The sequence below is a fragment of the Sturnus vulgaris genome, chromosome 16, assembly GCF_052056855.1.
Source record: "Sturnus vulgaris isolate bStuVul1 chromosome 16, bStuVul1.hap1, whole genome shotgun sequence".
NCBI classification, from domain to species: domain Eukaryota; kingdom Metazoa; phylum Chordata; class Aves; order Passeriformes; family Sturnidae; genus Sturnus; species Sturnus vulgaris.
In genome coordinates this window covers 16,349,423-16,376,915 of record NC_142258.1, presented here as the reverse complement: position 1 = coordinate 16,376,915, position 27,493 = coordinate 16,349,423, and the positions used below count along the sequence as shown (strand labels likewise).

Sequence of the window (27,493 nt, the reverse complement as noted above, 5' to 3'; positions counted from 1 at the left end):
AACATTAAAACCAAGTATCCTCCTCTCATCCCAGATGCATGCAGCCCTCGGCACACAGAGCATGGAATTTACCCAAACTCATTCTCTGTAATGCCTCACTGACAGTTCCAGGCTTCAGCAACGACTGAAGTGCTCTCAGGATTACCTGGTTTTCAGATTACTTGGTTTTCAGCAGCTCTGAGTTTCTAATGGTCTGAGGAACACACACTTCCTTAATGCTCCAAGACAGCTCTGACAGGCTTTAGAAAATGCCACAAAAACATTCTGTTACCAAGAAAGGTTTTATTCTTTTTGCCAGTAGCTTTGTTAATTGCACCAAAAAAAAAACAAACAAAAAAAAACCCCACCCAAAACTTTGCCATTTAAACATTTTCACACATCCTATTCTGAATGACAAATGTTAATTAAAAACAAGGCAGGAAAATAAAAATTCACAACCTTAATAAACTACGGGATATATCATCGAGGAAAAAGGAAACTGCTTTTCTTACAAGCTTTTCACAAGTGTCACATTTTCTCTTTAAAAAGGAGGGAGTCAAAAAAAAGCAAACTTCTAAAACAAATCTTCATAAAAAGAAACTTTACAGAATTTTCAACCATATTAGGACAACATTAACTAGCCAGTTTTATTAGAGCATCTCTCAATCCACTGTGCTTCCCCCACTTCCCTCCCCCAAATATCAGGCCTAGGAACAGACTCAAATCCATGTTCTAAGGCTACAGACATAAATACAAGAATCTGAGTGAGACTGACAGCAATCTCAACCAGCATCTGGAACAGTCTGGATTCCCCCATTTCCATCCCTCTTCACAGCCACATGACAGCTCTTGGTCTCCTCCTGCTCCTCCTGGGCACACTTGTGACTGCACAGCTGTCCAGGCAGGACTGCAGCCACTCTACAGCCACCCACAACGGCTGAAAGCTGCAGTTAGACCCTCCCAGGATAAATTAGTGTTGAACTAGTCCACATCTGCCACTCCCACAGAAATAACCATCTCCATTCTGGGAACTACAGTATTTCTAGAAACAAACCCTACAGCAGTGAGCTGCCAAGGGACTGGTCCTTTGAATTCATTACGAAATGCCTGTCACAGGACTTGAGAGCTCCTTTGGCATTCTCTCTGTATCCGGAGGCAACACGAACTAACGAAGATCCTCCACTACCTTTGCTCACACCCATTCACCGTCACTCTAGCCCAAGAGGGCAGGGACAGTGGGGTATGTCACTAAACTAGCTCAGCACAGTTCACTTTCAACTGCACATGGGACAGTACCTCCTTCTCCCTCTCAAAAGATTTTTTTCCTTTAGTCTCATCTCCTGTCCCCAAACCCACAACTTCCCTCAGATGCCCTCAATGTGTAATTCATATGAGAGACTTTTTTTACTGCGGCATGTCTAACAAAGGATTTCAGATGCTAACAGTGGAGTTGTGGGTAACAAACAGTGTGCCATAGCAGGTCAGTGGCTAGCTATCCTGGCGATTTTATGTGCCTTTAATGTAAATACCTACATGCAGAATGGCAGTGGCATTACCAAAGGAACACAGGTGTACAATCACCATCACTCACACGCAGTGGCCAACAGGCAGTGAGGTCTGACAGCTCTGTTGCCAGGTGTTCACCACAGGACATAAGTAATGCAGAATACAGCATTAACCCACAAGGAACAGTCATCACAGGAGGTGAGATACTCAAAATAACATTTACAGCATGAGGCATTAGATGGGATTCAAAATGAGTATGTGACACTCTCTTGACAAGGTGCCCCTGAACCATATGCACATGCTGCACAAAGCAGGACTGGTAAGAAATCCTAACCCGGGGGAAATTTCCTTACACAGCCATTAAGTTCCTAGGAGAAAAATAAGGTGGTAAGGTGGCAAGGGGCAGATGTCAGGAACACAGCCTAATTTGAATCTGTCTTCTTTCCTTTCAGAATCCCAGCCCAAAGGAGGAAGGAGATTGTACCACTAGGTGATCTTGGCCAAAGTTTCTCACTGTCATTTTTATAACACTCGAATTTAAAATGCAAGAACACTCCCAAAAGGCTAATACTGAGAATTGGGGAAAAAAAAAAACCCAAACAAAAAAAACCAAGCCACGCTCTGTGCATTTTTAGTGACAGGCATCCTTTGGACTCTGGGTTGCTCTGCTATCTACATTGAGAGCATCTCTGATCTCTAGCCTTGGCATCTGCAGTTCATGTCACCCATCTCTAGACGAAAGCTTAGCAGTGGTCTTAGCCTCCCCAGTTTCAGTTACTGGTCTTTCTAGAAGTTGGTATCTGGCCACAAACAGAGTTCACAGATACAGGGAGAAGGTATATGCTGTGCTATCTTGTACCCAAAGTAATAACACTAAGAACATGTATGGAAAATCCGACATGTATAAAGATCACTAGTCAGTACACAAAAGTATCCCAGTGAGGTAGGTAACCATCACCCACCTTTATAGATGGGCAAACAGGCTGAGAGATGTGACAACCATGCAAAGGCCAGAGAGCGTGGAAAGGAGCTCAGGAATCTCAATCTCTTGGATCATTCTTCTGTCCCCTTTCAGACTCACCACTCTGCTTGTGACACTGCTGTAATCCAAGACACCTTTGTAATTATTGACTACAAGTGTTAAAAAAAACAAGTAGTAACATAACATAAGCTAAGGCCCGGAACAAGTAAACTCTCTAGTTTTATAGGTGCTATGTTTCTCTTGCAGTTTTCTATGCAAACATGTTACTTTCTAATGATATTTTGGATGGGCTATGATAAGCCTTTCAGGAGTCTCATTGACATTGGCATTCTCCTATTTTCAGTACAGTTTGTGTTCCCTAAGCTGGAGTTGTCTGTACAGGGGAAGACATGGATGCAACATCTTGTCTTTAACAGTACAGGAATTCCTCCATCAAGGTGCTGGGGAAGTGGAAGTCTAAAAAGAAACTGAATCAAGACAGTGTTGCACTCAACTCCCCTTACCCTCTGGAACTGCTCTTATCCTCCATGGGAGGTGCTTTGTTCTGTAACAGTGGCTAATTAGCAGGAATGCTCCTCACCTTACTTGGGACCAAGGACTCAAGTGATATTCACAGGTACATGGGATGTATGTCACCCTGTCCCCTTGATGCAGAGAGTCCAACACTTGCATTATTTCACAGCAAAAGAGAAAAAGGATTGCTAGAAACAGCATCTTGGACAAGCAAACAAAGAGGAAAATTAAAGCAGCCAAGCAGCAGATTTCTGGCAGAGTTGCCTCAGAGCTTCTGAACAATTGCCGCCGTTCCGTCTCATGACTGTCAGTGCATGGCATGGATTTTTCTAATTAGACTGCAACAATTCGAGTCCCCTCCTCCCCCCTCCTGCCACAGTGGAAGGCTCACTGCAGCAGGTCTTAAAGTTTGTGTATAAAAGGAAATGGAAAGACAGAGATGGACTGGTCCAGAGTTAAAACCCAGTATCATAATAATATTAATCGATAATCATCATATGAACAGTAAGAAGGGTGCAGCCTAATGGATGTAGGCCCTGTACACTGCAGACATGTCGTTGTCAGATTGGTCCAATGCTTTTGCTCGTTTATAGACCTAAAGAGAAATCAGAAAAGGGTCAGAGCCTGCTCTTGTGTGAAGCCTTTTCCCAGCAGAAAAACTCCTTTGCTGACTATTGCAACCAGAGAACTGCACAGTATGTCAAATAATTCAAGCGCAGATCAGAAAATGCCAGGTCTGTGATTCCTCATGTAACATTCTAAGGGTCTCTACAATCAAAACAAATCTAGTGCCACCCTAGTCAAAATATATTTCAATCACTATTCCCTTGTCTTAGAGATGATGTAATTCTTAGATCCGTGTCTCTGGTTGACAAATGGCTCTGTTGAATAAATGCTGAAGAACATATCTGAACACTGAACAACTCTTACCTCATTGGCAGCAGCTGCCATTGGAGTTGGGTGGTTGACAGAATCGCCCAGTGCAATAGCTAATCTAAGATCCTTCTGTATGTATTTCAGGTAGAAATCAGGTTTAAAGTTTCCTTGCAAGATATCTGTGGAGAGGAACCCATGCAAAAAGTAAGCACGACAAAAGTAAGCCAAGCCCATGCTGCAGGGGGCTGCAATTTAACACCAATCTCCCTTTCCATTGCTGATCACTACTTTTAGTTCTCCTGTTTCTCTACTCTCTATCTTCATCTGGCAACAGCAGATAATGTCACTACTGCCCACTGACAAAGTGAGCTCAGATTTCTAAGCAGCTTGCCCTCCACTTCACTTGTTACCCTGCCCCAATGAAATCCTAACTTAAGCCCTAAGCAGTCCTAACTCAGATTCTCAGAAGTTCTAGCCATGAACGGGAAGGAATGGGAACTCAGCTCTTCATTTCCAGAATGCTTAAAATAACCATAATCTCAGGATGATGAAGATAGGACTGTTATTTTCTACCTTTTGCCACTACCTGAAAGGCTGCTAGATTGTAAAAAATGACCTCTAATAAAACAATATAAGAAAACTTTACTTTGGCACTTCTGGTCCAGGAAGATGCTGGCAAGTTGTCCCTGATTGAGGATATCCAGAAGGGTCTGCTGGGACTGGCCAGTCACTTGAGCCAAAGTCAGTCCTTCTGCTATTGTTGCCATGAAGCTGCCTTGGACCATGTTCACAATCAGCATCATCTTGGCAGCATTGCCTACTTCACCTGGGAGCAAGACACATCATTGGGATTCCTCCAGAAGAGAAACAGCAGCCCTGCTTCCCCAGCCCACACAGCAGTAACACTGCTAGACTCCTGGCATCAAGCACTTGGCAGCTCTTCCTTGCCCTGAAAGACTTCAGAAAATATCCCCATTTTCCAACCACTCAAAAAAAGGGAAAAATCGTAAGAAAACACGAATTAAAACGAAAAGCATCACAGACCCTCTAAAACGAGCCAGTATTCAAAAAAGAAACTGTAGCCTGCAGGCTCTGAGACTGGCCAAGTTCCAGAGGAGCAGGCCAGTTTCCCACAATGCCCACAGAGAAAAGAAAAAGATGTCATATACATCTCAGACTCCTTGCTGACATTTCCAGTCCTTGCACTAAGAAACTGCTATCAGGCCCTCCATGTTTCAATTACCTAGGAAAAAAGAGGTTTTCCCCATGGCTTGGAAACAGCTGCTGCAATCCTCATATAAACCCCTGTCACCAGCTGCCAGGATCACAAGCATTCCATCATTAGAGAGCTGCTGGTTTCCTGAGACTGGTGCTTCCAGAAAGCGACCACCTCGGGACACTATGACCTGGGAGAAGAGCATCTCTGGTTAGCTGTGCATGAACAGTAACAAGAACATCATTTAGGGCATTCCTGTCCCTAAGGACAGAATTTTAAAGCAGAACACATAGCTCCAAAACATAAACAGGAGAGGAAAGCACCAACGTGATGTATCACACTGTATCCTGCAAAGAGTGCTGAAGACCAAAAGTTGACCTCACACTCCAGGCAAGATCCTCCTGCACCCATCACTACTGTGCACATTTTAAGCAGCTGAACTGACATGCTTTAGTCATGGCACTCTATACTGGCTAAGGGATCAATGCTGAAGGTATGTATGTGGCATAAGAATCCCAAAAGATTGATCATTATATTTCCCCCTCTTTCGCAGAGAGGAAAGGTCTTTGACAGATCTCTTCAGCCAGACATTTACCAATATGGGTGATCTTCATTCTCTGAATTGATGTTATGCATTAGTGCTTCACAAACATGTCTACTTAAAACATTAGCAAAACCAGCTCCCCTTCCTTGTAAAGCCACACACGCTGCCTTAGAGCAGTGGGGAACAATCAAGATGCCAAAAAGAAATCACAGATTCCACAGCAGAAGTAATCAGAACACCTCTACAGAAATCATATAATAATATTTCTATAGAATGAAATGTGAAGACATTAATTTTCCCAACCAGAGCATTTAAACTGGGCAGATTATGCATTTCATCAGTCATTAATCCAGACAGTGTTTTACCCTCCAGTTTGCTACAGAATACCAACCTGTCCACAAATATTTCTTAGGGGATTGAAATTTGGCTATCTGTTTGCACTGGTGTCAGGTAACAGCTCTGCCAAATTTACAGGCTTTGTTGGTATCACCAGGGAACATCTCATCCAACACTGCTGGCTTGTCAAGATTTGACATGTTATTTTGTCTTGTTTGCCTGGAAGTTGAGAAGACGCCCAAAGACCTCTAAAAGCAGTTTTATTACCAACAGGTAATAAAGTGACTGAAGCAACACAAACTGCAGAACTGCTGCTGAATGAACTGCTGCTGTTAAGAAGCTCAGTTCAGTGATTACCTGGGCCAGCTCTGTGACTGTATCTGCATCCACCGTGGACATATCCACGTAACATTTTCCTGGGCGAATCCCCTGCAACACTCCACTTGGACCAAGCACCAGCTGTGGAGAACAGAAGAGCGGTAAAGCAATAGGGTGTCTGCAGAGAAACCCCAGTTCTACAGGAGTCCAGCTGAGCCTGGCACTGCAGTGGCAGGCCCCCAGAGGGTTATCAGAAACTGCCCTCAAAGATGTAGTTTTTAAAATGCTTAATTTTTGTTGGGACATTTATTTTTTCACAGCTGCACTGCTCAGGATGTACAATAACCCAAGCTACTGTGGTTAGCAGGAGTCAGAACTGGCATTCAGTGACTGCCATCTTGTAGTCTAACCAGCGGAGTTAAAATAAGAGCTAATCCTTACATCCTTTGCTGCTTTTGGATCTGATACACAGGCAAACGTGATGTCACAGGTGGAGACTACTTCAGCAGGGGTTCTTCCCAGCCGTGCACCCTCCTGGATGAACAAATCACACTGCAAAAGGCACAAGTCCAAAGGTAAGACAAATTAAATACAAAGCAAATGGATTCTTTGCATTTTGCTGTAAAAACTCCACTGCTGGACACATCTCCAAAGGGGTCAGGTATGTTAATTACACAGCAACTTTGTCTTCTTCTGTTGCTTTGTCTACACAAACACACACAGACACACCAGGCACGCACACAGGGCTCTTTCGCAGCTTTTCTGAAGAACAGATGAAGAACTTTGAAAGAGAGGCACAAATAAACAAAACTCTTAGATGAAACAGTAAGAATGTTGTGGGTTTAACAAGAAATTATTAGGGAAAACCGGCAAATTTAGGGAAAAAATTGGTAAAAGGACATAGCAAAATGTCTAACTGGATAGTAACAGGAATATACAGCTGAGACTGCTATGTTTCAGAGGGCAGCTGCTTCAAAATTTTAGCTCCTTCTTACCTTATCCTCTCATACCAGCCATGTTTTGCTCTTGAAAAAATAAATCTTTTAATCCCCTTTTAACAAAGTAACCACAGTGCCCATCCTGCTTTGCTATTCCACAGCTATTCCACAGTACCACATCTCCCCCAGCTACCTACTTTTCCTCCTCCACTACAAAGAGTAACACTGTCTAGTATATAAGTAAAATGCAATATAAGCTCCATTTTCATTTTGAATACTCCTATAAAACCCTTCTCCATCCTGGTCTCATGACACAGCAGGTCTTTGACAGAATGCTTGTTACCATATGACTGCACAACAGGTGTAGACTAACCTGTGGCTGAGCAGTGCATCTTACCATACCTCAATCTTGTGGGATAACTCCCTGCACCTAGCCTTTCTGGCACAATACACTGCATGGCTATTCACATCAGCAGTATTTTCAGAGGCATGTTACATCCCATTCTTCAACACACACACACACACACACACACGCACACACACACACACGCACACACACACACACGCACACATATATATATATATATATAAAAGGATGCAATTTTTCTGACAACTTTCTCCTCTCACACAAAAACACAGTGGGGCAGGACTGCTGACTACATTAGAACAGACCACAGCTGCACCTAGTCACACGTGCCCACCAACAAGCACTTGGGAAACAGGACAGAACAAGGTGGCAAGCACATCCTTGCGTTTCTTTGACATCCTCTCCCAGGCACCACTGACAGATGATTCCATTAGATACAGGGGGTAACAATGTTTTGGAGAGGTTTAAGCACATGCCTACCTTCTCGGCAGTCCGGTTCCAGACAGTGACAGTGTGACCCATCTTCAGCAAGTTGGAGACAATGCCACTTCCCATCAAACCAAGGCCCAGAAATCCTATCCTGAGGGTATAGATAAATATTAATGCAAGAGAAAGCAATCAGTGTCAGTTTCTCATGGTGCTGGAAATGATGAAGAGCAAACTGGAGCATCACCAACACAAAAAAATACCCAAACAAACATGTCCCATGCAGCCACAGCTACAATGGGCGAATATTGACCTTTAAAAGCAAGCTGGAATTTATTTTGCTTACCAAGCATCCCTAACAATTTCCTGAAGAAAGTCTCTAGCCTATTTCAGAAGAACATCTAAATATCAAAAGTTTGGATGGTCTAGATTCTTTGGGGTGGTTTGTTGGTGTGTGGGTTTTTTGTTTATTAAAATTGTTATTTGTGTACTTTCTGTTGACAGTCATTGCTTTACTGAAGTTAAAGGGAACATCTAGAAATGAGCAAGTGCTTTTCTAATTCATCTTCTGACTTTAAGTCATACATACAATGCTTGTTTGTATAACTGAATGATACATTAGTATCTTAGTTTTAAAAAAGCCTAGCAAAGACTACTGGGCTAAAAACATCATGCCTGACCAGAGACCTAGTCCCTGCTCTACAGCTGCCATTTCAGACACTGGAAGAAAGGAAGTATTAGGCTAGTACAGGCCACCATCACTCCCGGAAAACAGCCTTCCCCTCCTCCTGCAAGCTGGAAAAGAGTTTTGCTCCCTCCATTCAAAAAAAAAAGACAATATGCCACCAAGTCCCTGCAATCACCTGCAACAGGAATTCCTCCGCAGATATTGCTGCAAGAACCCTTTTATCCATCATGCAACTTCCCACAAAACCCAGTTTTCAGTGAGATTCTGAAGCATTCAGTTACATCCAAGGTAATATCACAACAAAATCTACCTGGGAAATCCGCAGTTCATTCTGCAGAATTAGCCCCACTACAGCTACACTGTGGCTTTCACAAGCCACCTGTCCTATTCCAGCTAGCCATGCTGTCTTTTCTCCAAGCAAACTAATTTAGACAAGGCAGAGCAAATCACTACAGGCTCCTTATATGGCACAAATAAGGTCTACCTATTTTCAAGTCTGTAAACTAGCAGAGATATTACTTCCTTCCCAACCCACCTCTGAGACACACTTTTCTAAGAGACTGTTTTACCTGAACAGCTTCACTGTTATTTTTGTTCCCCTGCAGTACAGGTGAGAACGGACATCCCATGTGAACTACCCCAACAGCAAACAGCAAGAGTGGCCTGAACTCAATGTGAATAGAGCAGAAGTTACAGAACAAAACAGGAAACTCAAGTTAGGCTTTTCTCACTCTAAAAAGGAGAATAGGGATGTTAGGAGAAACCAGAAAGCTCACGTGCTACACAGCAAAGACCTTGCAATGGGAGAACACACCTCCCTCTTCCTCTTGTCTTCTGCATGCTCAGGAGAGCAACTGAACAACTGCCAGGCAACTACTAGAGATAGACTCCCTTTTATCTTCCTATTTCATGTGACACTCGGGAATACTGCTGCTAACAACCTGCAGTGTGACCTGCTGATCAGGGCAACTGCAGAAACACTCCAAATAGCAGATGAATCCAGGACAAAACTTACTCTGAATTTTGTATTGCACTGCCCCCATTTGTTGTTAGCTGCCTCCCTCCCACCTTGCCCCCCAAAACAGTTTCACACAAGGACAGAAGGAATGTGCAGTTAAAGGGAAATGTTAGGTTTATTAATTCTCAGTGACAGGCTGGAGTGTGAGCTGAGAAGGAAATGGCTGCTGAAGTGTATTGGAGATCTTACTTTTTGTCTGTAGGCGTGATGCTGCCATTGACTGCTGTACTGTCTGCTGCCTGGATGGAGGTGGATCCTGTCTCCTGAGGGAGTGGGGGGGGAAAATAATAATGAAAACAATATAATGCACAGCTCTGGAAGAACTGCAAGGCCTCATAACAATAAAAATCCATCAAAATGAAGATTTGCTTTACCTCTTCACAAACCTTCAGTTTCTTTGTGATGGCTTGATAGCAGACAGCTGGCTGTATGGAGAAGATAAAACATTCAGGGGAAGGATAGTACTATTTTACTGTCCTGAGCAAACTGACCATATCCTTGTTCCAAAGAAACAGGCAGCTCACCTACCCGCCACCACATTCAAAGCAGGACAACTCTTCCCTCAAGGGGAGAAAATAAAACCTAAAATAAACTACAAGATATTAAGATTGTTCTTTCCCACCCTGCCCCAGCAATTCAGCCTGTCTTCTAACGTAGGCACTGCAAACTCCCTTCTGTAGTTCCTACGACAGGCTCCTCTGGAAGCACCAGAACCCGGGCCATCCCTACTCCCACATTTAGCTCTCTGAAGCCTGCCCTGAAGCCTCACATCTGTGCTCACTATGTCTCTGCAGCTGTGGAACCAAAATCTTCTGGTTAATATGAGAAGGCATGTGGCTTTCTACAAATACTAAGGCAAAGGCTGTTCCTCCCCATGCTGCTTACTGTGAGTCTAGATAAAACTCTTAGCAGTTCTTAATCCTTCTGGCTCTGCCCAGATCCTCAGTGAGATATAAATCCTTTTATGCTTAATTTGATCTTTTCTTTTCCTCATGATGTTCACTGCTGAATATAAAATCCTGCGAGGCTCCTGACTCTCAGGAGATAAACTGACTGTATTTTACATGGAGCTTTTCTGGTCCTGGAAGTTTTCATGCAACATTCAGTGAATTGACAAGACTATCCAGATGAATAAATTGATAGGCCAACCATAAAAAACAAACAACAGCATTTTTGAACACAAAAAAAGCCTTTCCTGTCCATCCTGCTCATTCTACACAATTTATTACATCAGATCTGTAAAAAATTAGTGTTAGATAATCTTGAATTACTTAAAACTATTCACTGTACTTAATGCTAAATCACTCTAAATCTTAAGGCTTGGAAGTATTTCAACTAATCTAATTGCCAGTCTCTAAAGAGCAGAATCCTGGAGCTCTTTATGCATACTCCTTGAATTCAGTTCCAGCAAAGGGCAGGATTCCAAACTACCCAGCAGCATGATCCTGTCTGCCAAATCCTTACCTTCTCTGTCTGGCTTAGCAGGAAATGATGAAAGTGTGGATCACTGTCCTTCACAGGCTATAAAGAGAGAAAGTACAGCCTCAAAAATAAATCCAGAAAGTCACTGAGTGACCACAGAACAATTCCCTTGCTCTCCTAAGCTGCATGAGAACAATAGCATAAGGGGAAAAATATAAAATGTATCAGCTGTCACAAGGAGCCTGTTTCAATTAAGTAGTTTACATAGTGTTTCATTCTCAAAACCAAAGCCATTCAAACCAAATTCCTCGTTTTTGGATATCTGTAAGAAAACCAAAGAAGTATACAAGCAAGATTAACGTGAGAGGAAGAAAATTCAAATTCTGCTCCTTCCTCTCCCAAGCAAAAGAAAACACTTATTTTCCAGCTTCCAAGGAATTCCATAAGACAGCATTCTGAGAATTGACTGGAGATTGCCACATGCCAAGCAAACCCATCCTAACAGCAACAAGGTCTGCAGGCCCAGATACCTCATCTCCCCAGTAAGCATGATACATACTAGCCTGGAATCACATTGATCAGCAGAGTAAGAGCACTCATTTATTCAACAAAATCAAAAGGTTTTCAAAATGAAATGAAAGCACCCCATGTGATCGTATTCAGACAGGGAGAGACTATCCAGACCACCTCTACTTTCGGGAAGTCATTCCCAGAAATGCTTTTGAAACAAAAACTGTAAACATTAGTACAGCAAGTTAACAGTGAATCTGCAAATAGTTCCACAGAAACAGAAATCTCATTTCCCAGCATACTTCTGAACTGTCTGGGATATTGTTCAGCTTTGTTATGCTACAGTATGTTCTGACACCGGAAGATAAGATCTCGCTGTTTTACAGACAGACAAAAGGCTCTAGATTTGCTGTCATGAACTCAGATCCTAGATGATGCAAAGCTCCTCACCTCGCTCACACTCGGTGGCCATTTAAATCCAGCCACTGTTCCAGTCATCACTCTCTTCACTGTACTTGACTCTGGAATTGTGAGGTCCTGAGGAGATAGAAGAAGGATCAGAAAGAGCTTAAAACCTGGCTCAGGGCTGATCATAGCACGATCAACATTTGAGCACACAGAGAGCTTTGAAAGCACTACAAACGCCTTCCATTTCACAGGCCTTTCCACGAGCTCTTCCATTTCACAGGCCTTTCCATGAGCATTCATATTTAAACACAGAGTATTAGCAACACAGGTGAGGTAAGGTGAGGAAAACATCAACTGCCAGTGAAGGAATTCAACAAGATTTATGGCTTCTGGAGTGTCCATTCTTCATACCTAAGAGGAGTCACTGCACTTGTACACTTAGGCAATGAGCAGAAAAGAAACACGCTTGATCTTGTATTTTCCTCTGGTGGATGCAAAAATCTTAAATGAGTGAAGAACATCATTACAAGCAGAGGTCTGAACTCTTAATCCTACCCTGTCACAATAGAATAGCCTACCTGTTATAAGGACAACCTTCAAAGCATTCTGCTGCTCAAGTTTGCAGAATCCATGAGACAAACTAGTATGTGGGCTGCCTCATTTGCTCCACAGGCCCTGGTTTGTAGTACCATGATAGTACCTAACATACTGGGGCTTTTACTGTTGAGCAGATTAAACTTTATCTTTTATTTCCCCAAGACATATAGATTACAACAGGTCTTTATGCTGTAGGTCATAGACATATGCTATCGACATCTAGGTTTTTATGCTACATTAAGAGAATGCCCAGGACTTTATATGTGCTGTCTTCCTGTGAAATGAGGGTTCAGAAATGGAGTCACATTATCTCGCCTCCAAAATTGCTTCCTGAAAATGCACAATATACCTTAGTATCCACACAGAAGCACAAGAGAACACTAATTGCAAAAATGGCCAGAGCAAGACTCCTGGAGGTAACCCAGAACGATGCAACTGTCCAAGTGTTAGCAGGACAATGCAGACATTAGTCTCCAATCTTGTAGCGTCTAGGGAGAGTCCTGCATACTTCAGCTGGTAAAGTGTGGATAAAACCTGCTTTGGTACCTATGAAGTTCTGTTGCTCCTTCAAAAACATTCATATAAGCTTCAAAATAAGAGTATGAGAATGATCATGTATGGCTACAGAGCCTTTCTAGACAGAGCACACTTCAGCAACAACTGGATTCTTGATTTTTATCCATCCTTATTGTTTGGAAGCCATAAATTGGATTGGGATGGAGAAAAGAACACGAAATCCTAGCATCATATTAATTCAGGACAACGATGTTTTCTACTCTAGGGCTAAGAACTTGAGGAATTTATGAGAACCAGGCAAGAAGATAAGATTTTAAAAGTATTTAATAGGCTGAAAAACAGTATTAAGGCAGTATTGTTATATTTTCATATAACATTATTTTATTTGTCACTTTCCAGAAGCTATAAGGCTTATTTTCCTACGTTATACGGCTTAATTTCCTCATCTGTGGCCAGGCAGTTATCACACAACTGGCCACCACTTTGTGGCAACTTAAAATCAGTCTGCCTGTCATGTGCCAGTAAAATAATGTCTACTACCACAATTAGCTCACTCAAAGCACGCCAATGTCCTGAGGTAGTTAACACATTAAAAACTACGCATGCAATGTGTCAGCACAATCAGAATTCTCCCAGCCATTGGTTTTGATCAATTTTGGAATTAATCTAGCTCAAAGACACAGAATCATTTTGCAAGTGAAAAAAAAGGTCTTGTGGCTTATTTTAACAGAAATATGTGGAGACACAACCTGCATATAGGAAGATACTTAGAAAACTGAAAATTATGTTGCCAATAAAGCATTTTCCTGCAGCAGTCAAGACAAGCTCTGTAATTATTAGTTATAATTCATAAACATGCATCCATTCCTCCTCTCCTCCAACTTCCCTCAAAAGAAGAAACTGATGGGATCTGTTGTACAGCCTAATTTCAGACACTGGTGCTAAAAAAGAGCCAGTATTTCCTTTAATCCCTTTTGAGTTGGACGTGATGATCCTTGCAGGTCCCTTCCAAATCATGATATTCTGTGACTCTATTTTATGATGCCTTCACAGCTAATATCTTAGATGATCACCTTCTTTTTACTACATCAAGAGAGAGTCTGCTGTTCAACCAGTGAAGGCCAATCCATTCACAATTCTGGAGAGCAAAGACCACCATCTTGACTTGTATCCTGACTGAAAGTAAAGACTGTGCAGCACAACATGATCCCCTTGAAGCACAGGTGAACAAGCATGTTGCTGTATGGTGTTTCAGTTGAGGTCTCCCAGTTGTCTTCAGATGTAGTCTCCAATGGAGGACGTGCCTCGCAATAATCCACCAAAATAAATGTCCATTTGGAATAGGAAGATCTAGACCACAACAGTGAGTTCCATAATAAAAAAGCTGGAACTCTAAATGAGGGTAGACAAAGCGCTGCCACAACATCGAGAAATATCAGGGAATTAGGGGGAATAAAATATTCAGGCTCCTTTATAATGGAGGATGGAAACATACCCTAAAGCATAGAAGCTGAAATGAAGACAATTCTTTTGGTGGATTTTCCAGGCTACAAATTTCTCCTTTAAGCCCTGGCCCTTAAGGATATCTCACTCTTTGTGAGTATTAAGGTTGAAGCTGAGCAACTACTTATCACCTGATCATGTGAAGTAGATGAGATGGGAGAAGTCAGGAGCCAGATGAAGCCCGTATCTCTTTGCTAATCCTTCCCACACAAACTGAACTCGAGGATGGCAAGACAAAAGAATGGAGTCTCCTGATACAGCTTTCAAAGCCCTCTCAAAGCCTGGAACAGAGCCACTCACAGTAACTAACTAGTAAAAAAATCACAGGAAGAATCAACAATATGCTTGCCAAGGGTATCAGGCAGCCAAATGGTCTAGAAGTAGCAATATGGAAAAGCTTAAAAAAGTGATACTGAACTGATTCTTCCTGTTGGCTTGTTAGTCAAGGTGCCAGTCAGCCCTCAAGTCCAGCTGCCACGTCCACGGGCACTGGCGGACATGCACAACACAAACCTTCTCATCCTTGGGCGGGCGCCCCCGCTTTCGGGGGCTCTGATCCTGGGCTCTTTTCAAGGGTGACTTTGATCCTCTCTCTGACGAGACAGAAGAGACCCTCTTTTTTCCTTCCCCTGTGCCCTTCTTCACCTTTACTTCAGACAAACTGGCTTTGCGTTTCTCTTCACCAGCAGATTGTTTGCCTCTTTCTTCACTGGAATTACGCCGATTCTTCTCTTCAGTGGAGTTATGGGAAGATGCCTGAGAGATTATAGAATAGAAGATGGTAAGGAAAGAAGAGAAGAGATGGAATGATTTTCATGCAAAACCAAGGATGTGAAGGACCCTGTGCTGATAACTATCAAGCAAAACAACAGCACAGTAACTTGAACACTACATATCTGTTACCCCTTTGGAGTTGGCGGGTGAAGTTCCTGATTAGTTCTCCTGCAAAAACACAGCAGTTTAAGCAACGCATAACAGAACAGGCCACCTGAAGATTTGCCAGGACTGTGTGCACTTCCAACATACTAAAGACTTAAGAATTTGGTATTTACTAATCTGTAGACTGATTTATAAAATCATCACAAGCAGATCAAATAGCCTCTTCAGTTTCTTCATAATTTAATAATCCAATAATCACTTTCCCCCACCAAACAAGATTAAGTGGGGAAGAAGATAGGACAGGAAATAAATCTCCAAAACCAAAGGAAGGAAAACAAAATCCTCCTCAACTTGCCAGAGGCAACAAACTCCTTTCACATAACAAGGCATCTAATCATCATTCCTGCCAAGACCTGTTTTGATGCACACAGTGAAAAAGAACTCACTTACCTGGTCCTTGCCTTTGGTTTTTCTAAGAAACTCCTCTACAGCATCCACAGCTTGCTGGAAGCGCTTACCCTTGTTAATCTTTATCATTTCCTCTTTGTGAGGGTGATAAGGCTTCAGCTGCTCCACTTTGATCCAAGCACTTGAAACAAAAAGAGAAGCTAGTTATATTATCCAAACCGCAGCTTTCTCAATCATCCCACTTTGAGAAACACACAACTGTGCTTTCTCCCCCAGATCTACTGATGACAACAGCCCAAACTCACTTCCTATTTAGAAAGTGAAGGACTGCCATTACTGCAGTCACCGAGAATTTTCTTCTGGCACTTTCACTTTGTTATTTCTTAAATTTAATCTCCTCATTTTAGCAGTGTCCCCCTCTAAACATTATTCTCTACCAGCAAAACAGTTTTTGGATGTGATCACATGAGGCATTTAAAACAATGGCTGCAAATGACTGCACTTGTTTCACCATGAGGAACACCCACAGTCCCACACCTCCAGGTAAAGCCAATACCACAATCTACTCAAGAGGTTGTTGAAAGCAAAGTTCACCTAACAATTCTCAGCTATGAATCCCTGGTTCAAATACATTGAACATACTGCTATCTCAAAAAACAGTAGGAAAAAAAAAAAAAAACCAAATTATGTATCTCACTATAGAGATGACCACACAGAGTGAATACAAAAGCCACAGCTCGTTGCTGCACTTATTTCTGATGTATCCAGGTATTCTGCATGAAAACAATTTTGTTTTTGAGGCAAAAGAACTATTTTCTTCATTCTTGCTATTTTAAGATAACCTGACTTGTACAGTAGCAGAGTATTAACCTGCAGTCCTATTAAGACTGCAGTCATTTGAGGAAAATCAAAATTACTTCCCTTTTTCCACTCCTGCTAAATAAGACTTCTTGACATTTACCAAATTGTAAAGTCGTCAAGTATGGTGACAACTTCACTTTCCTTTACATAAACAAGCTCTTCTACCACTTCTTCAGTGAGATTTAAGGGAATGCCTTTGCTTCTCTCGATGCCTGAATTCCCTGTGGCTCTCAACAGATTAAACCACCTTTCTCCCTCCCAAAATTCAAGTCCAGGCTCATCAACCATACTGTTACAAAGCTACTTCCACCCTACTGAAAACAGAACTGTGCAAGTTTTGAAAACCCTTCCTTCAGTTAGTATGGCCAATGGTACTTCTTCTTAGCACACAGCAAAAATGGGGCAATCAGACTTTCTCTTGCCCCCAGATATCTCCAGTTCAACTGAACATGAAAATTAAAACAACAAAAAAACCAGTAATGTTTTGCTGAATCTTGATTGTCCTTTCTTCACAAAATTCTGTAACTTCATTAAGATCTTTCTCCTCACCTGGCAATAGCAATTGTTTGTTATCAGGAATCAACTTTAAGAAAGTAGACTGAAACATTTCGGTCTCATTTGCAGAGGCAAGACCTCCTGCTAAGAGCTGACTGTGGAAAACGCCAGAATCCTTTCCAAAGAACCCAGTGCTCCTGCATGCAAAGCTGAATCACTTAGTTTACACAATTTTTTTAAGAACTGACTTAATATAACAAGTCAAATCATTGCATTCAGACTAGAGTCTGAGTCCAGCAGCTATTCAGGGAATCTCTCCTGGCTGCCCAGACATTACTGTGAAACACACCTTAAAATTATCTTATACTGTAAAGCCTGCCTGTATGACAAACAATGACAAATATCCCTGGGTACCACAAAGCAGCAGCTTATGAGAAGTCTTTCATTGTGTATAAAGGAAACAAAATTTTGGACCACAATATAAAAAAGCACGTTAAATGTAGTTGCAGGACTGAATTTCTAAATAAAAATAAGTTACTTTCTCCCAAGGCATTCTCTTAGGTTTCTGCACATCCTATCCCTCCTCACTGCACATTCATTAGCTTCCTTTTTAATTCCTTTTCCTTTGGTATGGAGAAAGCCCAGAGAAGAAAGTTTTCTGGTTCGGGGCTTCAAAGATGCATCTTGGCACCTGTGATCCTCCAGGACAAAGAACTAGAGATCTCAGAGACAAACTGAGTAAGTGAAAAACAATCTTAAATGCTGCCTCAGTTAAAAAGAAACTTTAAAATATCAGGAAAAAATTAAATTGGTCTTTTCCTTTCCAGTTTGTTTATGCATCATCTACATGGACATGAACATCTTTTGACACCAATGTATACAAGCCAATTGCATGCAGTGTTTCAAGCACTTGAAAACAAAATAACTTTTCACCAAACAAAAGCATTCATGTTTATACACAAGATATCAAAACCCTCAAGGCAAATGAAGCCCAGTATTTAGATCAGTCTCAAGGATACAACATATAAAAGGTTTCTATTGTTTCTCTCCTGATTCAGCAGTGAATCAAAGCACAAGAAAAACATTAGCGATGACACTGAAGATGTCATATTTAAGATGAAATTGCGTTCATAGTACTGCACAATCACCAGGCATCTGTAAAGAATGAGCTACATGGAAAGTGGAAAGATGTAGTAAAAATACCCATCAGCCATGGCTTTCTCATTTCATTTCTCCACACTGTTCCTCATTCTCTCCAAAATACCACTCTTAAAAAAACCCTGCTCATGTCAAATCCACATTATAAACATGAACAATATTCAAAATTTAGAATAAGCAGAGACAAGCACGCAAGTGACCTGCAGCCACAGGGAAACAGTGGCACAGAGAGATGCAAAGACACCAGACTGAAATCCCTGGCACAAGCATGGCACAGGCAAGGAGATCTTCAAACCCTCACCATTCCAGCCACTCTCTTCCTGTCTACAGATAGTAATTCCTAATGATAAACTGCAGGAAAGAGATGGAAGAATATCCATCAATGCTCACTTTCTGCAAACTGGACATCTAGGGATGGAAAACAGTGGGACTGTATCTCCAAATTTCTATTCACCACAGTCTGGGAAAATTTCTATTGTTTTAGACTAGCACTTTAGTTACCCACATTAAGTGCTAACACAACCAGTTCTAAAAGTCAAAAGAAAATTACTTAGTTATTTACAAGGCCAGTGTATGTGAGCACACTACACACATCAAGATGGATTTCCTCCTGTTTAAAAGGGAACATCCCCACCCTCATCAATTAAATTACTCAAATAACTAATCTCTGCAACTTAGTATATAAACTCCTAGAAAAAAATACAAAAATGACCACATCATACTAGAATAAAGGAAGGGATAATTAGAAGAAACGCAGAAGCAGGGCAATACTGAAGGAAATTAAGTATTAGGTTTTTCAAATTTGTGCCATAAAATACCTCCTCAGTACGAGGCAAAGAGTTTTGCCTGTAGTGATTTTCAGCTACTTTACTGTGCCTGCAGGGATGCTGAATAACATTCCAGCTCGCTCTGCTACAGCAACACAGGGCTCCATATGTCATAATATGCCTCACTGAGAAGTACCAGGAACACAAGCTCACCTCCTCCAATGGCTGAGCCTATCCCTCCAGCCCCTCAGACTACTAAGGTTTATTTCCAACAGTTGGCATATTTAAAGCAAGTATTTTCTGATGTCAGGACCTGAAAGAACATTTCAGTAAGACCACATCCTGAATTTACTCTCTCCTTGAAAACCAGGGAAAACAGTGGCAGAAGAAAGGTGTAGGTGCTTTCATCCCAACAGGACATGGAGGATGGAAAGGTAATGAGCGCTGTGTTAAAAATCACTGCACTTGATGGAAATGGGCTGCAAATTATTACACTTATCTTAGATTGCAAGCTTCCTCCATTTTTTCCTTAGTACATAAAGTCAGGAAGTGCTCCTTGACGAGACCATATTTAGTTTCACACTGATGTTTCAAATGGTTGTAACCAAGAATGGGCTGTCCCAGCTTCCTGATAAGATTGTGATATACACAACTTGCAAGTCCATTTGGCTATTAGGGAATACCAAAGAGGGAAGGAAGATGAATGCCAGTGTTTGTACACACATCTTTGATGACTGCAGGACTCTCACTAATATTTTTGTGGAATCATAGTAGAAAGATACCTTCAAATGATATTCTTAGTTTTGAAAAACAGCATCATGAATTCCTAAGCAGGCCAAAAAACGCAAAAATATTCTGAACTGTATGACACACACCAAGAAAGACTTGTAGGCCAGCCAGTCTATTAGTTTTAACTACTAAAAGCAATGAATGTACATAATCTAAGCAAAATAAAAGTTCTTACCTGACTACTGAAATATCTACAAATATTTTCTAGAACAAGACTGTAGCATGGAAATAATAAAAGGGGATTTTAAATGCTATCTGAGAAGCACAGTTAGAAACATAGATAAGAGGTCTAAGTTCCACTTCTAAACGAAACTAAAATTGTTGTTTAGATTCCTGTAAAGGATGTTGTTACATGCTTGTCAGGTCTTCAGGCAGGAAACATCAACTGTTCTTGATTTTAGATAAAGAATCCTTTTAATGTGACTTACTCTAAGAAGAGACACTAGGAAAAACAACTCCTAATCAGACTAGAAATTATCTAGACTTATCAATTTGGAAAACAAGGCAATAGAGAGACATTACATGATTGCCTTAATTGCAATGCACACAATCACTTAGAATAAGACATGGATATTACATCACTGGTATGAACATCGAAATGGCTTTCACTGTGGTAAAGCCTACATGTACTTTATAGTTTAAATATAAGTAAAATCTGCTTCCATGGGTAGAATATTCTTATCTTCCAGAAAACTCATTCCTTTACAAGTAACAGGAGAAACTAACATCACCAACACAACTAACATACAGAGCTCAGTAGAAAATTTATCAAAAGCCAGGACCTAGAGAACAGTCTAAATGCACTCATGCCCTCACCTGTGTGTCTTGGAACAAAACTATTCACAGCTTTCCAGTTAACCTATGTCCTTAGTCACTGAAGCATTGCAGAGGCCCAGTACATGGTAATATTCAATTTGCAGGAAAAGGAAAATACATTTCCCTCTGTGCTGTATCCTAAGCTAGACAGAATTTCACAAATAACCAAAACTTACACACTACACCAAAACCCCTGCCAAACTCATCAGTATGTTTTTATTTACCCTTCTGCTTTGCTCACGCACATCCATTTTTACTTCTTTCTCCTTAACCTTCAGTATGACAAACCAAAGCCACATGAGTCAGGAAAGAACAATTCGCAGCCAGCCTGGAACAGGGGCATTTCTGGCCACAGCAGGCATTTAGGAATCCTCAGAAGGAAATAAGACAAAAATAAGGCCTGAGACTCCACTGGCTGGCAACAACCCTCAGAAGTTCATGGGAGGGATTGTACCCAGCAACCAGCATCACCTTTGCCTTACAGATACTGGACAAGAGGTGAACAGCCGATGACCAGACCCTCTCCTGTTCAACCTCAAAGCCAAGGCAGTAATACAAGAGTTGCAGCAATGGATCCATGGTCAGAAATGACATTGTACAGCGTGAACATGGGAGAAAAAAGGAAGTGCTAAAAAAAGAACTGCATGGATTAGACCATCAGTATGGGTAACTGTGCTCCTCATCACCCCTTGAACAGTGACAGCTCTGCTCATTCCTCAGGCTGTTCATAAGGTGGTGACATTCTCTCAGTTATGTATTTCCAAGTCCTGTTTATACACACACCTGAAAAAAGTATTTGCAAAACTCACTAGTTTACGTTGTGCGAAATAAGAAAAGGGACTTTTTTTCATCTTCACATTTTAAGTGAAATCATTTATATTTTTCCTGATTTAGCTCACTGATTATGCTCAAATGTGAGAACTTTCTCAAGCAACACACTGGTTAGAACAGCACAGTTCTAAACACACAGCCTTTTAAAGTTCCAAGTCAGAACAGAAGAGGCACACAAGCTTCTCTCTGTTCTATCAACATTATTTGAAAGAAAGGTGATAGTATTTATTTCTATTCAATTTTCAGGTAGGATATGCCAATCAAAGCGGGCAAATTTCTAATTCATTATTACCTAGCATGATATAATGAAATTTGACAAGATGAATATTGGAGAAAGGGGTTACACCACAACAACCACACTACCTTACTGTACCAGATGACTGAATTTGCCCTGGCCAGAGCTCTAGAATCTTGTAATAAATCCCGATTATTTTGCAGTTCTGAACTCCTCATTTGCATTCATGCTATCTTCTCAGCTACAGCATCCAAGACATTTGACCACTTCTCTTAACATCAAAAAAATCTGTATTTGATTCAGTAACGTGAAATACAAGAATTGAGAACAAATAATCAGGACAGAAATAATCCACTTCAACTCACAATTCAGCTCAAATAACCATATTTAATAACACCACCAAGAAACCTTCTCAAATCAACCTTCACTTGCCTCAAGTTACTAGAAATCCAAATATTCCCATTAGTATGTGGTATTCACTACTACTCCAAGTTTAGACCTAATTTCTTAATGGAAAAATATTTTAAAGTATTAAGCAAAAATAATTTAGCAGTGAAAAATTATTTGCTTAAGAGACATTCATCAAACGGTCTCAGTTCTTGCCACCTGTTTTCCAAAATCCAAAGGGTTTTTTAGTCTTCCACAGATATCTGCAATTTTCTTCTTTATTCCATCACTTGATAGGAATAGCAGAAAATAAAGAGTAAAACTGAAAAATTATCAAAATAATTTTCAGTTTCATGAAATATCCAAGTTCTAAGGGGCTTTTTTTGTTGTTTTTTTCCTCCTAATTTGTAATCATTTAAATCTAAGACAACTATGATTTTGTTCACATTTGAAATCATTAAATTCTGTCTGGCAAAAATGCAGACTAAAACAGTTTTAGCTCTCTTATCCTGTAAAGTCTTCCAAAAGCACAGCAAGAATGTTTTCAGTCAGCAGGTAAGACGGTATATTCTTTCACAAATGACAATTATATAGTTAATTTTATTCCTCTGGCAGCAAAATAAAAGAATACTCTGAGTTGTACCTTTCTCATTCATGGTTACACGCTAAAATCTAACACAGTCATGTCACACCTAAAAGTGGTGAGCTATCATCACAGCAGCAACTCAAATCCTAAGCTAAGTTTTTACAGTCTTCATACACCCCAATGAGCAGCTATAGCATGCAATAACAATTGAATTTCTTTTATTGTGTGGTTCAAAGGGAATCCTTTACAATGCTACACTGCACTGTAATATTAGTAAACATTTCTTCCACAAAAAAAAAAAAATCAGTAAATATTTCTTCCACAAACGGTCCACATTATGTGACACAATATTTTCCCCAGATGAAAACAAGCAGGTACATACTGATCTTCTGTTCCAAAAAACTTCACAAAGAAGCACTTTTTTCCTCGAGGTTTCTTCAGATCTTTAGGTGGGTTAACAATCTAAAGGTGATTAGAAATCAAAATTAAAAACCACACAGTGACAGAGTGTTCAGCTATTGTAGATTTTTTAAAAATCTGATTAGGAAAATAACTGGTATTAATAAAAAACTGTTCCACTTAGGTAACCTTTAAAATTTAAACTTTGTCTTTACTGTCTACAAATAGATTGCTTACCAAATTTAAAACGTTAGTAAGGAGAAAAGCTATCATTCAGTTACATAGGTGACATCTGTAGAGGAGCCTGGTGTTAACTTGATCCAATAACTAAATATTTATAGTTGTCAGCCACATTTACAATTCTTTTCCCTGACTCATGCTGTTACCTCAGCATTCTTAGCCTTCACAGGACATAAAAGAAAGGTCTTTCAGTGAAGTAGAAATAATAGAAATGTCATATAAAATTATTTTTTAAAAATATTTTATCTGAGAAAACTCCCACCAAACCAGAAGTAGGATCAAACTGCCCCAAGATAATTCTCAAAAACCACAGCTCTAAAACAGTATCTTGAGAAGCCAGGCTCCTTATTTCTATTATTTAACACAGTACTATTAACCAACTTACTATGGAAGAAAAATGTGTCTTGCAGAAAGTGACAGGGATTAAACAACTAAATTTGGGAAACACAATCAGTTCCAGAGCTGGCTCTCTGTTTGCTTTTCATTCCACATGAACTTCCAGCTGTTATCAAATAAAGCCCTAAACTAGTTCACACTTTAGATTTGTGAGGTACATGTGTTTAAAAAACAAACAAGAAAACCAGTATTAACCTACAACTGAAATGCTTTCAAGCAAAGCTTTCCCTACAAAGAAGGAAAACACAAAAAACTCCACACCCCAAAACAAACAAACAAAAATGCCCCACCAACCCAAAAAACCCCCACAAACCATGAATAACTAAGAAAGCAACAATAAATACAAATAAACCTCACCTTCCCTGGCCATGGAGGGTAACGGCCCAGCTTCCCCCTAGAGAAAAAGAAAGTATTAGGCACCAGAACCAGAGAGAAAAAAACAAACATCCCAGTGTCTGCTTTTTCACATTATGAGACACTTTTCATATTAAGAGAGTTACAATTTGCAGTCAAAACCTTCTGTGCAAGGCAGGACACAGGGCTGACACCTGCACCTAGCTCAGGTCTCTGAACAGTCTGTTTGATATTGCTGCACTGTCAGAACTGAAGAGCAGCAGCTACACTGCCGGCAAGATACAAGAGTAACAGGCACTATAGCACCGTTTCAGTTCACATGGAACTGAAAAGAAAAGCACTGATGCAGTCAATCAGACCGAAGTTCAGGTTGAGACCTTCCATCCACGTGTCTAGAGCAGCTGGAGAGCAGAGAAGCTACCAACTCCCAGCTCAAAAAGCTGGATCCCCTCAACAGGTGCTTCACTATCACTTTCTTTAGGTGCTCACCACCACACTAGACATGAAGAGCCATAAAAGAAAGGGGGAGAAGATTACTTTCTACACTTGCAAATGTTTCCATTATAAAAACTAGGCAATAGTAGAAAGAATCACAGAGGAGGAAGAGACATTAGTCTTAGCTCTCAGCTCACCAGGTTTCCTGGTGAGCTTTATCCTTATTTCACCCTTGTCATGGACTTGTGCTGCAGTTCTCACAAAACTCCATTAGTAACCATCTTGCAATAGACAGGCAAAGAACCTGTGGGGCCCAACAGCTCCTGACACGAAACTTCTCAGCAAGCGGCACTGCAGCCTCCTGAGATGGCAAAGCTGCACAGAAGATTCAGAAGCCAGGGGCAGGCAGGAACACTGCCAAGTGCCAAGTGACCATGACCATATCTCATATTCAATACTCCAATTTCTGTACTGAGAAAAAAACTCAGCAAACCTTTTCTGCTGTTGCTGTCTGATTGCTAAAGTTCCCTGCGACAGCTCTAGGGACAGCACCTGGCTGTCATGTACAAAACTAAAGCAGGATAATCTACATTCCAACACTACGAGCAGAACACTCCCCAAATTCTCATCTGAAAGAAACATGCTAAAAGTAACTAATCCTTACTTACTTTGTTATATAAATTAGACAACTTCCCAGCACTGTAAATTTTTCCTATGAGACCTGCAGTTGTCACAGCCTGAGGCACATGCTTCTTTATCTGGGTTATCACTATAAATCCATATATTTGCGTGTAGCTACTTCTTTGAGCTCTGGCAGGACAGCCTAGCCCATACAGCAGAACCTATATGCACTTAATCAGTGCTTACAGGGCGTGGTGGAATGCTCTCACTTCTCTCGACCAGGAAACACAGAATCACAGTTCTGACTACCTAAGGGTAAAACCACAGTGACATGGGAAAATGGCTTCTGGGGGTTTACACAGGGACACCCCAATATGCAACTAAACGCTGGATTGTTGTGCTGCATCATTAAAGCATTGCCAAGAAACGGTGCCGTGGCTCTCCCTAAACACCTTCTATTTCTAACCCTTCTCGCATCCCTCGGGAAGCGAGCCCGTGCTTCCAAGGGAACCCCGCAGTGCTCGTCCTTTCATCCCGCTTCCCTCATCTCTCCATCTGACACAGCTTCTATCATGCGCCGCCCCCGCCAGCCTCCAGCGCCGATCCGGCTCACAGCCCAGCCCGCCTCCCGCCGGGCCGGTGCCCTCCCGCCACTCCTCCCACACCGCCCAAGGGACAGCGGCAGCGATACCTGCAACACGGCAGCAGCCCCACCACTGCCCTGCCCTGCCAAGCTCCACCCTGCCCGCAGCCGCTCTCCAGAGTCGACAGCGGGCTGACAGCGCCCAGGGCGGCCCAGCCCGACTCGGCAGCCGCTGCGTCGCTCCCAGGGCCGCGTACAGCCCCGCCTGCATCTCCGCAGCCGCAGCCTGATTCCGCTAAAGGCGCCCGGCCCGCCATCCTCCACGGCCGCCGCCCAGCTCACGCCACCACTCACCACACCAGGTCTCCGAGCCTCAGGCTCACGGCTGCCATCTTACCGACACAGACCGGCCGCGCCGCGCGGGGGCTGCCGGGAGCACGAGCAGGGGGGAGGGGGCGGTGGCCGCGCCTATTGGGTGGGCCCGTCACGTGGGCAGGCGGTCCGTCACGTGGGCGGGAGGGCAGTCAGCGGCCACCTCCCTTTCCCTCCCCGTCGTGACGGCGGCGGCTCCCATTGGCGCGTGGGGCGGGGCCGAGCCGAGCCGAGCCGAGCCGAGCCGAGCCGAGCCGAGCCAGGAGCGGGGCTCTATTCGGCCCTCTGTCGGACTCTCCTGGGGGCACGCGCCCGACGTGGGTTGGCAGGGGCTATTGCGCAGGAGCTCGGTGTGGAGCGCATCGTCCGAAATATCGCTGGAAGGAGCGCCGTGTGCCAAGCGCATCGCGGGAAGTCTCTGGTGGTGGCTGCCGCCCCCGCACCTGTCGGGGCCCGTGTTTGTGTCGGGGCAGCGAAGGGCACTGCAGCACCCCCGAATTGATAGAATTCCCCTTAAGAAGCAGTAACCGAAGGACTCCTTTGCTGCCGGTGCTTGCTGCCCTCGGATTGCATATGTATCCCCGCTAGCCCCGCGGGGCCACACCAAGAAGTGGCGGGTTTGGAATATGATTTGCGCTCGTTCTCCCGGGGAGGGGGGAACGCCATATGTGTGGCTGTTGTGGAGCTGTATCGTTTTCCCTGATGATTTGCTGTGTGTAGTGATGCCTTTAATTTCTGTCCATGTAATTTCACATTTTTTCAAGCATTCTTGTCACCTCTTTTGTTCTGTGGACTCACAGAAACTGATGTGTAGGTGCCTTAAACGGACACAAGCTTTATCCTTGTGCCGCACAACCCCCGAGTACAAGCTCCCAACTCTGTACCCTGTAATAAGTGGTTTAACTGCTCTGCTGCTTCCCCCACATTTGGGTGGATTGATATATTTTATTCTAAACCCATGTTTAGAATAAAACACCTGCTTCCTCCCATGCCCCTGTCTTTTTTCAAGAGATGCACCATATTACTCTAAAGAGCATTGTCAGCCTTTTTAATATGTGGTTTCCTTTTTTTGTGTGTAGCACGCATGAACACACCTTTTCTCCTCACACATTGATCTTGGCTGCTGGAAAAACCCAGTCAGTATCCTGAATGCCTTCAATATAGGACTTTACAGCAATGCTGGAATTGCTGTGCTTCCTTTAAGATACGGATTTCAAA

General features: G+C 42.1%; 1 protein-coding gene across 3 annotated transcripts; it reads right to left on the bottom strand.

Annotated features, from left to right (window-relative positions):
- Positions 1-262: 262 nt before the first annotated feature.
- GLYR1 (glyoxylate reductase 1 homolog) lies at positions 263-26,374 on the bottom strand. Of its 3 annotated transcripts, none has more exons than XM_014890249.2 (16): positions 26,258-26,372; positions 24,268-24,304; positions 23,258-23,337; positions 15,993-16,131; positions 15,177-15,419; positions 12,090-12,176; positions 11,172-11,228; positions 10,082-10,132; positions 9,897-9,970; positions 8,056-8,155; positions 6,712-6,822; positions 6,310-6,411; positions 5,100-5,262; positions 4,503-4,682; positions 3,911-4,035; positions 263-3,575 (listed from the first exon to the last, which is right to left on the bottom strand). In XM_014890249.2, the coding sequence occupies exons 1-16, from the start codon at positions 26,293-26,295 to the stop codon at positions 3,501-3,503; spliced, it is 1,662 nt and encodes a 553-aa protein (XP_014745735.1). In that variant the 5' UTR covers positions 26,296-26,372; the 3' UTR covers positions 263-3,500. The 3 variants fall into 3 exon arrangements, with proteins under 3 accessions (XP_014745735.1, XP_014745736.1, XP_014745738.1); XM_014890250.2 differs by having other exon boundaries at positions 6,310-6,408; XM_014890252.2 differs by lacking the exon at positions 15,177-15,419 and having other exon boundaries at positions 26,258-26,374.
- Positions 26,375-27,493: the final 1,119 nt, after the last annotated feature.

Excerpts from the sequence above, each read along its gene's own strand:
- GLYR1 (XM_014890249.2), bottom strand. The coding sequence starts at position 26,295 with ATGGCAGCCGTGAGCCTGAGGCTCGGAGACCTGGTGTG. Across the intron at positions 4,036-4,502 it reads CCTGGACCAGAAGTGCCAAA|ATATCTTGCAAGGAAACTTT; the intron begins GTAAAGTTTTCT and ends TCCTCTCCACAG. Across the intron at positions 3,576-3,910 it reads TGGCAGCTGCTGCCAATGAG|GTCTATAAACGAGCAAAAGC; the intron begins GTAAGAGTTGTT and ends ATTTCTCTTTAG.